Raw genomic sequence first — 12,936 nt, forward strand, 5'->3', positions numbered from 1 at the left:
GCTACATCTGCTAGCATATTTAGCTGCATCTGCTAGCATATTTAGCTGCATCTACTAGCGTGGTTAGCTACATCTGCTAGCATATTTATCTACATCTGCTAGCATATTTAGCTACTCCATTGACTTGGTTCTTCTGACGGTGAAGCGATGAAGACCTGAAAAGCTCTGAGGTGTATCAGTATCTCCACAGTAATAAGGTCGGTGGTGTTTTGTTACAAGAGGTGGGACAAAATCTTATTGACCTTTAAAGCAGACACAGAGCCCAGCCAAAGCCTTAAAGTCCTCCATCACTGAGCTTGGGTTCATTGCAGAGAAAATCATAAAACTGAAGATGAACAAATATTATAAAGCTGTGACCTCCATACACCTGAAATCATACCTGATGTTCTCGTCACTGTTTTCAATCCTTCTGAGGATCCAGCGTCTTCTCCGGTGGTTCATTGTAGTCCAGACACAAAGTAGGATGCAGGATTTCCTCCGTCGGTCGTTTGTCCACAAAGTGAAATGAGCACACATGCAGCGTTTTGGGCGGTCTCTTCAAGTTCACATTTTTTCAGCCTCATTCTTCTTCATTCCTCATCTGTAGGTAGGAGATGGAAACTAGACCGCTTTTCACAGGAACACTCTTTTTGTTTTGGGTCCGTGTTCAAAACTCTGTTGTTGTAGCCACTGATTGTGTAACCGTGAACACAACAGGTACCTGAACTCAGCACAGCTATTTTAGTAAACTTTGTTTGTTAAATAAATGTAAACAAAAGCAGCATTTTATCTGCTAAACTGAATGCAAATAACTTTCAAATAAACCGCGCTCCTCTACCATGGTTAACCAATGCTTACTACTTCCTGTCTAACAGGAAGTTGTACCTAGAATCATTTATACAGTAGAGCCCCCAGGAATACGGTGGATAGACATATATTTTAAACAAATACTTATTTTTTGTACTTTTTTAAGATGTTGACACAAGGTCTGTAGGTGTGCAGTTCAAATATCTACCTGTTATGGTTATATTTGGCTTTTCTTTCATTCTCCTGTTTTAACAAACCTGAAAACCCAAGTTTAGAGCAAAACAGTTATTTGTACTTTTGCACCTTTTTGTCCTAAATGCTTTAACAAACGGAGGATAAAGTTGAAATGGCTGCCTCATAGTAAGGTCTAATTCTCTTCACTCTAAGAGTGAAATATTGTTGAGCAGGATTTGCGTTAGTATCAGGATTACTTTGCTCAGTAATGTGAATATTTGGGTTTTTGTAAAGTTTCCTGTAAATTTTAAATCTCAACATAAAGTGACTATGAAGGATTATTATATTTAGTTTAAATTAATATCTTACACGTTTGTTTTTTAAAGTGCTGTCTCTAAACGAGCTGAAAACAGACCAAATGATTTTTCGTACTCACTAATACATTATTATTATTATTATATGTATTCTTGCTTTGTTCAGTGACTCGGAGTCGACACTGGAGGGCAGAAAACTCAGTATTTCCTCTTCACCTTTACATCCTTTGATGACTGCGTGTATTTTTGTGTTTATTGCTATTTAATAAGGGACCACGTCCAAAAAGGATCAATCTGTATTTATTCTTGATTTTCATTAATGCGCTGACTCTTTCAAATAAATAAGTATATTCAGACAGTTTGTTTATTTCATGTTTTTTTACAAAGAGAAGAGTCTAAACTCGGAAAAGTAACAAAAAGTTTGAATGATCGGACAGAAAGGTGGGAGTAAACCGTTGGACCCTCACCTCCGAACTGTTGCGTTCATGATTAATAGGATTTAGAGGCGTATCCAGGTACCCAGCGAGGAGAGGCTTAAACCGGCACACATCTTTCAGTGTTTCCCTCTGATGCCGGGGCCAGTTCAACAGAGGAATGTTTGAGCAGCTGGAGTACTGGAGAACAAAATAACTCGCTTATATTGATGATGAATGTGTCATTTTTTAAATAAATTGAAATAAACAAAAGACGTAAAGCAGCAGTGACGCAGAGAAAGGATTTACAAATCTTTTCATTAAAGTTATGCATTTATTTTCCAGTTGGAATGATTCAGTTTAGTGGATGATACAGTTTACAGTGATCAGGCTCAACACAGATACATGACATGCATTAAAATAAAATAACAACTCATATTTTACATTCTTAACTTCTGAACCCTGAAATGATTTTCACCCTGAATCAGAACATAAACGTAAGAAAAGTCCAAATTACTTGATTTGCTTTTCAATTTTGTCATCAGCGTGCGCCTCTCAGCCCTAACTGGAGGTTTTATCTTCATCGCTGAGTGAGGAAGAGTCAACAGAACCGCCCCAGCTGGGTCGGAGGGCCCGTTTCAGCAAGTCCCGAGTCGGGACTTCAGTGAATCTCATGCGTCAGAACAGCTGTCGGTGCAACATCTGGACGTGTTTTAGTGCAAACGCCAAAGAAGACAGGAATGCTTTCAAAGTTCCTCCTGACAGAACCAGCAGCAGAACCTCGGGGTTCTGTTGCAGGAAGAGGAAACGGCTCAGAACCGAGAAAAACGTTTTGTTTTCTGGACTGAGTGGCAGGATTCAGCCGGGCAGTAAACTTCTGCCGAACGTTACAGAAACAAATGTTATGACGCGTTTCACAAAGTCCAAACTCATTTAGAAAGTTTTTTTTGATTATTATTAAACCTGCTATAGTCTTTGTTTTTAACATTTATTAAAGTTAAATGATGGAATAATATATGGGGTGTGGTTTGTAAAATTACACTGTCAAAAATTAACAATATTTTGGTTTATTAGCCTTTCATAAGATTTAAAAAAAAAATTCAGTCATATTTTCACCATGTTGATCATACATTTATAAATTAAATATTTAATTTACAAGCTAAATATTTAGTTTACAAACTAAATGTTTATGTCCAAGATAAATGTTTAATTTACAAACTAAATATTTAACTTGCAAGCTAAATATTTTGCTCACATCTAAATATTTGGCTAATATGCAAATTCCTTGCCGAAAGTGGAAGTGGACTATCAAAATAAAAACCTTTTATTTTGCTAGCTAAATATAAAATTAACTTGCAAGTTAAATATTTAGTCCAAGCTAAATATTTAGTTAGCAAATTAAATATTTATTTTGGAAATTAAATGTTTAGTTTGGAAAATAAATATTTAGGTCAGAGCTAAATATTCAGTTAGCAAATTAAAAATTTGTTTTTGGAAATTAAATGTTTAGTTTGGAAAATAAATAATTAGGTCAGAGCTAAATATTTAGTTAGCAAATTAAACATTTATTTTTAGAAATTAAATGTTTAGTTTGGAAAATAAATATTTAGGTCAGAGCTAAATATTTAGTTATCAAATTAAATATTTATTTTGGAAATTAAATGTTTAGTTTGGAAAATAAATATTTAGGTCAGAGCTAAATATTCAGTTAGCAAATTAAACATTTATTTTTAGAAATTAAACGTTTAGTTTGGAAAATAAATATTTAGGTCAGAGCTAAATATTTAGTTAGCAAATTAAATATTTATTTTGGAAATTAAATGTTTAGTTTGGAAAATAAATATTTAGCTTGGAAATTAAATATTTAATTTACACCAAAATATTTAGTTTACTAACTAAATACTTAACTTGCAAGTTAAATATTTAGTTTGTAAACTAAACATTTAGTGTGGAGCAAAATATTTAGCTTGCTAACTAAATATTTAACTTGCAAGTTAAGTATTTAGTTTGTAAACTAAATATTTAGCTTGTAAATTAAACATTTTGTTTGGAACTATGACATTTATAAATGTATGAACAACATGGTGAGAATATGAGTTTGAAAAATAAAACGTTTTTTCTTATGAAAGGCTAAATAAATCAAAAATATTGCTGTTAATTTTTGACTGTGTAACTTTACAAACGACACCCCTTAAGAAAACATCAGAGTAAACTGCTTGACTTTTCATAAGGGAGGATGATCTGAAGTTTCTGAGCTCCTGACAACAGAAGATGCCTCGACAATCCAGATTGTCTGAATCTTAAATCATCCCGTCAACATTTCGGGGGGTACGGCAGGATTTTATAGCTTCATCCTGATTCTGGGCTTCCATTTCCACAGTTTCCATCTCTCAGTCGCATCTGATTCTGTCTCAAGAAAATAAACATCTCACACAGAATTCTATTTTTTCTTCTACTTTTAAAATGCATTTACGGTATTTTCTATCAAACGTGATCGTTTTCAACACCTACATGCAACCAGGATGAATTAACAGCACCACTAACCACACACGGTGATAATAGCCCTTTCAAAGGCAGTTCACGTGCACGTGACGCCTCGAGACGAGTACAGAGGGTGTACGGTTCCACAAAGGGACGACAACATGAGCAGAATTTAGGATTTATGTCTTTTTCTTTACTTCAGAGGGTGTAGGAGCTGAATCAGAGGGTTGGAGGTGAAGCTGGTTTGGATACGTGTGGATCCAACAAACACAGCAGATTTATTTCAGCCTGGAAGCAAACTGCATCAAACAACTAAATTTTCCAATAACTGTATGGAACCAGGTTCGTCTGCACCAAAGAGGCACAACCAGTGTTAAATATCTTGTAGAGTAAAATGAGAGATATCTAAGCTGTCTTTTCTTTCTAAAAGCCTCCATGCTCAACCACAGTTAAGTTTGATGCAACCTTCTTCACCTTCTTGGCCTTCAGGTGGATCCAGAATGTTACAAAAACACACAAATTAAACTCGAATTTAAAAAGGTGCCAAAGCAAACAAGACCAGAAGTCTGATCGCAAGCAGAAACATAAATGTTTGTTTTAACGACGTAGTAAAAACACATTAAATTTATGTGGAAAACCTTCAAACTTGTTTTAATGGATGAGCTCATTATCGCCCCCTGTTGGACCACAAGGTAAAACCACATTTGTTGCCAGATAATTATTTTATGTGGTAGTTTTAGAATCTAGATGGACAATAAAAAGTTTCTTAAGAGCCCAAATATATGATAGTTTTGGCATTTCCATTCACCAAAAAAACTTTTTTTAAACTTGATCCAGAACAATCAGGCTATGCACAACACCCCCTTCGTCCTGTGTGCATGTTCACCAATCACAAAGTGCACCCTCACTTAGTGCATGTGGTCAAAATACGATCACTTTAAATTGGAACAATATATCGTCATTTCCTATCTGGCAACCGAAGTTGCCATGAACATGTTCCAGCTGTTTGGTGGATCTCCCAGCAGCAGTTCTGGATGAATCCAAAATAACATCAAATGTTTTCACCCCACCTGAAGTTCTGCACCAATCAGCCGGATCCGAATCTGACTCTAGACTTTATGAGTTTTTAGCGACTTTAAGAAACAAAACATGAAATGACACAACTGGAAACAAAGTTTTCTACGATAATAATAAAAAAACGTTTCCTCGGTTTGACGGAAAACAAACCCAAACTGTCCACGAGCCCGTCACAAAGCGGATGGTTCTGGAGCCAGCGCACAGATTCTGTTGCCTGGAGACTCTCGCAGAAACAGGAAGTCATCCATCTATGTCAGGGATATTCAACTAAACTGCTCAGGGGGCCACAGTTCCTGAGAGCCAAGAGCTCAGGGGCCGGACATCCAGCAGTTATTCTCATTAAGTTTGTTTTACGGTTTAAAATCTAGCTTTATTTAAACATGAACCCGTTGTTGGGCCGAACGGAGCTCACCCGTGGGCCTGACTGGGCCCCCGGGCCTCCAGTTGAAGAGCCCTGCTCTATATAAATATATGGTTTGTTGACATTTTGGTGTATTCTTGTCTCTACCAAACATTTGCATGCTCAACATTTGAAAGGAATGTGTTAAGTTTTTTTTTTTTTTTTTAAAACATGGCACATGAAGGAGGCCACCTCCACAGTTAAAGACACGTTTACGTCGAATAAACAAGGACTAGATGAGGCAACAACGTCACGGACAGGTAGAAAGACACACCCACTTACCGTTCACGTAAAGTACACAGACACTTCAAACGATGGTTTCTTTTTTTTAAACACTTTCTGCTTAAAGATAAAGGAGCGGTGAAGATTTACAGACTTTTCATCTGATTTTAAAAAAATCAAAAACAAACAGACAGACGCTGAATGAGTTCAGTTTTTAAGTCATTATTGCATCTAAACAATATGGCTTTTTCTAGTGAAAAGTCCTATCTGAGCTAGAAAACGAGGAGAGTGAACCCCTAAAGTTATTCTAATTACAAACTCATGGAACAATGTATTGATTACACATCGCTGCAAAACTAATCACTGAAGAGCCACCGGACCAACATGCTTCGTTTTTACCATAAATAGACCGTTGCTGATTTACAGGACGCCTATTCAGTCACGACGGGACAAATCACTACGAGAGTTTCGTCAGAGGTGAAGAACGTTTCCATCTTTTAACGGGAGTGAGACGCAGGAACTCAACGACCCGCTTCCTCGGGTTCTGGGATAACTCACCTGCAGGGTGCAAGAGAAATGACAGGAGAGCTCACCGGGACTTCTTTGGTCTTGACGTCTTTGAGCTTCAGTCGTAAAAGAACGGAGAGACGACGCGGACTCGGCTGAGACTTTTTGCATTAAAATAAACAAAGAGCGTTGTTGCCAACAGCATGGAAGAATAAAGATTTTAAAATCGGTTTAAATCAGGAGACGGTTATCTATTAAGAGCTCCGCGTAGAAGAAGCCATGGAAGGTTTGGATGGGAAAGACGTCCCCCCCGTGTCCCAAGGGTCAGAGGTTTGATTGTCTGCATGAGGACCTGTTCAGACCTGGCATGAACATCCGTCTCTGCTGGTTTGATGAAAAGCAGCGTTCACGCCTGAAACGTTTAGCGATAGGAGTGACTGGGTGGATCCATCTACTGGTCTCCTGCAGTCACTGTGTGAGCGACGGGGGACACCTGGACAGGTCTGTCCATCGCAGAGACAAATGAGACAAACGACCTAAACAACCATCCACGCTGTCACACCTAGAAGAAACTGGAGTACCTGGAGAAAACCCACGAGGAGAAACTGTAAACGCCACGCCGGGAGGTGAACCTACAACCTCTAACCACTTCACCACCGTGTCGCCACATTCAGACGCCTGAACTATAAAGACGGTTCTGAGATATTTGTTGCATTCATGTGAAGATGTCGACTTTTGGTTGAGCTTATTTATCTAACAGACACAAGAAAGGGGGAATGAAGCGGCGTACAGGGATTGGTTCCCGGAGCGGAACATAGTTCAATGTGAGCGTCACGTCACCTGCGATGGAAATACAGCGCTGCTCAGACTGTGGACCAGTTAAAGCTTACGGTGACCGCAGAGGGTCCAAAACAATCAGAACCAACGAACGATGGGCTCCATTGATCAACGCACGGCTTCAGAGTATTTACACCTCCAGATCGGTGCTGGGATGAATCTCCAAGCGGGTCGGGTCGAGCTGAAGGTTTGGCATCGGTTAGCCAGAGAGAGACATCAACCACGAGAACGTCTCCTTAACAACCAAACCCACCTTCCCTGAAACCTCACAACCGCTTTTGTTGGATTCTCTTCAATCAGCCGGCAGACAAACTGTTTTGTGTTTCTGCTCTCGAGGCATCTCATCTCTTCAGCAGGTGGTCCTGCATGGATCAGGATGGACTGTGCTTAGACCACCAGATAAAAGGGGTCCAGATCGCCTCCACCGGTGGTTTAACTACATAACTCTAGTACTGCGCCGCTCGGGGTGGCTGCATGTTGGAGCAGCTCTGTTACATTCATGCTGAGATTTTGTTTTTGAAAACTTTAATTACTCTTTTTTCTGGATGTGGATCGCTTTTTCCGGATTATTACTTCCTCTGGTATCGGATGCTGTGCAGCTGGAAGGATTTTTACTGAAACCTTGTTACTTTTGGGCATTTGTTATGTTGCATAACCATGGCAACAAGGTGTTTTTTTTTTTTTTTTTTTTAACAACCAGGAACAGCTGATTAACATTGCAAACGCCCAAATACCTCAACTACAACACCTAAATGAGTTGAAAAGGAGGCGCCGTGGATGAATTCCTGTCAACCTGACGGCGGTGCTTTAGTACGAGATCCTGGAGCTGGTGAGAAACTCGGCTCGTGACAACGGGAGGACCGGGATCCTTCCACGGCTCCTTCAATCTGTGGCGACGAGGAGCTCGGCAGACTGCTGGGAGGAGCAACCAACGCTCAGGGAGGAATTCTGCCCCGCGATCTGACAGCAAGCTGGATTCAGGTGGATGGATCGTATCTGTGGTCAGATTCTTTGAATTCGCTGCAGGAGATCCTTCCTGCCCACAGCTATCAGCATCTATAACTCTTGAACGAAACCAGGACGGTGAGCTACGACAACACTTAATTTCCCTTTGGGATTAATTAAGTATTTTTGAATTGAACTGAATGAAGATGTTTCAATGTGCAGCGAGGCCGTTCACACGCATATCTACTCGAACTCACTCAGGGGTGGATGTTAGTGCCAGATATGAACAGGATCCGCGGTTTTCAGACTTTTTAGCTTCTGACCCACAAAATAACAGCGGCAGAGACTCACAACCCCCAGTTATAGCTGGTTCAAATGCACAAACGTTAATAAGTCGGGATGTACTGCACAAAACATTTTCATCCATTTATGACCTCTGATTGTACATTTCCCAGCAATCATTAAAACATTGGCTATTAGCAATGATCTTTGTGTTTTGTAGGAAGTCTGAAGACCTCTCCCAAGACCCGCAGGTGGTCCCAGCCTCTTGGTTTGATCCAGTTAACTAAAACCCTAAGAGCTGCCTGCAAACAGTGGGGCAAAGTCAAATCATTTGTATTAGTTTCGAAAGGTGCTGTCAGATTTTTCCGAGCCTCGTAAAGTTTTATAAAATGATTGAGACTCTTTGTAGAAGCGTCGTGTGAACGATGAACCCAAAGTCCCCTCCCTGACCATCGTGACGTCAAATACATTATTCCAAAAGTGTCTCATCTGTACACGCCCGACTCTAAATTAAACCCTTATTTACACTTTGTTTGCAAGAGGAGATGATATGAAGGCACATGTCCTAAAAACTCAAACGTGGATCTACTTCTTTTGTTTGTTTGTTTTTTGTTTGTTTTTTTAAAGGAAAAAGTTCCTCAAAGTAGAAAAGGCCCAGTATGAAAACAGCATGCTGGAAAACTTAGTGGCAGTGAAGGAAGATGATTCGTGTCCGCTGTGGAACGTTAACGTCCCGTAACAGGAACCAGTCAAAACGCTTTTAAAAAATCTAAAGGAAGTAAAAAGACGGACTCGTCTGCAGGTGAAAACATTATTAGAAGGACGTTAACGATGCAATCGTTGAGGAGTAGAAAATAATAAAAGATCTCTACAAAGGCAGTGTGCAGCCCCTAACAGTTTGACATGAACCCTCACCCAGACCGGTTTCTGCTCCCCTGAAATCTAAAACCAAATCCTTCTGGCCGACAAATCCTTAAAAGAATCCCCGCGACGCCCCATGTCCCTGACCCCTGCAGCCAGAACGTACCCTGTATTCAGGGTACTTTAGATTTTTTTGTGTGGTTTTGTTTTACTTCTTGAACATGTCCTGTAAAGGTCCTGGCAGGTACTTGAGGACCGTGTCCAAGATGCTCTCTTCGTCCTCTTCCTCGTCTCCACAGCCCCTTGGGATCGCTTTCTTCGGGCGTGTCAGGGATCCCTCGCAGGCCTGCTCCATCGCCGCCTTCTCTTCCGCCTCCTTCTCCTCTTTTTTCTTCAGACCGTACTGGATGGAGGGAGGAGGAAAGGCATGATGGGAAACAGAGGAAATGAGTTGATGAGACTGAACCGTGGAGCAACTGACTCATGCAGTTCAATAAATCAAGCACAAGATGGCAGCAAAGTGCAGCAGATTGTTCTGTAACGATTGGGTCATGATAACAGGTCATGATCCTGGTTCTGGGTCCAGTTCAAAAAAGTTCAAGGCAAAAACAACTGGATTTTATTTGTAACAGAAGACGTTTCACTTCTCATCTCAATTCAAAGTGCAGGGAGTGTGGGGTTCAGGTTATAAAGCTGAGATAAGATACACACATACATATGCAGATTGACCTTTCACACCTCACAGCAGGGGTTTGTTAAACTAATTCACAGATGAGGCCCCTCTGGTCACATCTGATAGGTGTGGAACTGGCTGGGTATCAGTCCTAAAGCTGCATTATACGTTTTTGAAAGCTGAAATCTGAGGCCTCCTCCTCTGTTTAGAGATGGTTTCTCTCTTTTTACATAAATTGCTTCCTTCACGCCCCTCTCCAACTATCTGTGTTCTCGGTCCAAAATGGGAACATTTTGGTCCTCAAATGAGTCTCCCTTATCCTTGAGGTGGAGGTGAACCGCTGAGTCTTGTCCTCAGGAGGTGGTCTTGAACTTTTTTGAATTTACCATGTCCTGGATGACTGAGAATCTTCACCAGAGTACTGTTCTGGGTCATTAACGGGTTTCTGCAGAACCTTTGAATCAGCTCAAAATACATAATTAGAGATGAGCTCATGTCACACAACACGGAGAGCCCCAAGTCAACTCGTACCTACGTCATATCGTACCTCTCAGCTTTGGTCATTTCGTACCCGGACCAAAAACACATCTGCAACAGAACTCGCTTGCTGCCCCAACAGTAATTATTTAATCAAGCGGTTCCCAAAGCTGATGTAAGGACCCTAAAGTGAAGAGAGTCTACAGGTATTCATTTAATGTTGAGAAAAAAAAGACACTTTAAGCTCCTTGTTTAGATTTTAAATTCTGATGTTTGTGGACTTCAACAAACAAAAGTTGGGATCACAGCTCTCTTCCACTTGTATTTGAAGCTGTAACATTTGGGAAGCGCTGATTTAATCTACAGTTCACATTTGAACCTGTTTATTATTATTATCATCCATACTGGTGTGGTTAGACTTTTCTGAATAATCTCACAGAACAACAGAAGTTTTATTCAAATCGGGACGAAAGCTCCTAAAATAAATACATTTGTTCTGTGTTTACGCACCGAAGAACATCCCGCTGAAGAGAATTTAATGTGCTGGAGTACTTTTTGGACAATTCTCTCATTGAAATGGTTTTTGGGGTTTTTAGTACAAAGCGGTACAATTGGTCAGCAAACAAGTTGTGTTGTGGACAAGCTAAATTAGAGTTAACGGCTGTTTCTACCATAAACCTAAGAGTTGGGTTTCAGCTGCTTTTATTAAAATAAAATAGATTTCGTGGTTCTGTAATGGGATTTATTTTAAGCTGTTCAAAGTGACGACAAGTCCAAACTGTGAAGGCAGTCAATTGAAGCTAATTTGTAAACTTTTAGAAGATAGGCTGCCTGAAAATAAAGTTTTAAAACTTTTAAACCTGGACCTGAACTAATCAAAACAGCTGGAGGTAAATCAGGATTTCTGCCAGTCAGAGCACTTTGAACCTTCTTCTACTGATGCAGACAAACGTCTGGGATGAATCATGAACACTTTACCTTGTCCCTGATGGTTTGCCGTACTTTTTCCCTCTCTGCCTCCATGCGAGCGTGTTTAGCCTTCCTCTCCTCCTCCTGTTGCCTCAGCGCCTCCTGACGCTCCTCCTCCTTCTTGGCTGCGTCTGGATCCTTCTCCTCCTCCCCGCCAAGCATCTTCCCCATGTCTTTGGTGGCACCTGGAAGTTAACACCCCGAGGTCAAACAAACAGGGTTTGACTTTTTGTCTCCAAGCTGTGAGAACCTGCAGAAATTGTTTCTCTTTAAAGAATTCACTTGTTTTGTTAAAACGCTGCGTTTTCACCAAAGACGTCCAGGACGAGGAGCCAACAGGAAAAGCTTCCAGTGTTGGCCCTCTGTCCAGCCTACGTGCACACTTTTATCCTGAGCCATAACTCAAAAGCTTCGGCTTTTTGAGTCCAAACCATCAAGTTCTGATTAGAACGTAAACCGTGAAGCAAACACGTTGAAATCTGCAACAAGTTTCTTTAAGTAAAAGTTTTCTGCATTTTCTAAGAAGCTAGAAGTTATGCTCATAAATGATGGATTTAAATGTCTCGGAGAAATCTTCCTCGCTCTTCTTCTTCACCTCCTGAAGCAACAGAAGGTCTTAATCTGCGACAGGAGCTGCTTCCCTCCAGCACATCAATACTGCTGTTGTTCCCTCGCTCCGGTCGATGGTAAATACACGGCCACCTGAGAGCGTATGAATTATGGATCGTCCAGCAGAGAGAAAACTTCATCTGGGTATTGATCTGCCTCTTGGGCGCTGGGGGGGCGGAGGGCCCGGCCGGTGTTCTGGTTCTCCAGCAAACGCTTTTATGAAGGCAGATCCTGAAAACAGGCCGACTGTGTTCCACCGCTGAGACGGATCATTTCAGGAGAACCCAGACCAAAAACACAGAGAGGACTTTGAGTTTTCTGAAGAATTATTCTCTGAAAACACTGCGGACCTGTCGGACTCTGAGGAGGACCTCAGGGCAGGAACCATCTATGTAAACTGCTTAACTACTGAAATACTTCAATACTTGATGAAATGATTAAAAGGAAGGAATTGTAGTTTCTGTGAAAAACGCTGAGTGCTGATTGATTTTGCAGAAAGTTGGTCAGGAAGCTAAAACTGAGTTGTTAAAATTTTAAACAAGCTGAACTGAAGCTAAACAAGCAGAAAATGTACAACTGTGAGCTGAACAGAAGCTAAAATCATCAAAAGTGAAGCTAAAATCATGGAAAGAAGCTAAAATGAGCAGAACAAAAGCTAAAATTGTCAAAACAGAAGCAAAAATGAGCAGAACAGAAGTTAAAATAAGCAGGAGAAGGTAAAGTTATCAGAAGAGAAGCTACAATCATCAAAAGAGAAGCTAAAATGAGCAGAAAAGAAGCTAAAATCATCACAAGAGAAGCAAAAATCATCAAAAGAGAAGCTAAAATGAACGGAATGGAAGCTAAAATTGTCGGAACTGAAGCTAAAATTATCAGGAGAAGCTAAAATGAGCAGAACCGGGGCCAAAT

The 12,936-nt window shown here is 40.4% G+C and overlaps 1 protein-coding gene across 1 annotated transcript in view; it reads right to left on the minus strand.

The window, feature by feature from the left end:
* Positions 1-9,043: 9,043 nt before the first annotated feature.
* LOC119408804 (complexin-2) overlaps positions 9,044-12,936 on the minus strand; it is a 33,584-nt gene continuing 29,691 nt past the window's right edge. The window contains exons 3-4 of the mRNA XM_037675650.1: positions 11,428-11,603; positions 9,044-9,702 (exon numbers count right to left, since the gene is read on the minus strand). Of these exons, the coding sequence (XP_037531578.1) occupies positions 9,508-9,702; positions 11,428-11,603 (371 nt within the window). The 3' untranslated portion in view covers positions 9,044-9,507. The remainder of the gene's footprint in view (positions 9,703-11,427; positions 11,604-12,936) is intronic.

The sequence above is a fragment of the Nematolebias whitei genome, chromosome 4, assembly GCF_014905685.2.
Source record: "Nematolebias whitei isolate Nwh7 chromosome 4, NemWhi1, whole genome shotgun sequence".
Classification (NCBI taxonomy): Eukaryota; Metazoa; Chordata; class Actinopteri; order Cyprinodontiformes; family Rivulidae; genus Nematolebias; species Nematolebias whitei.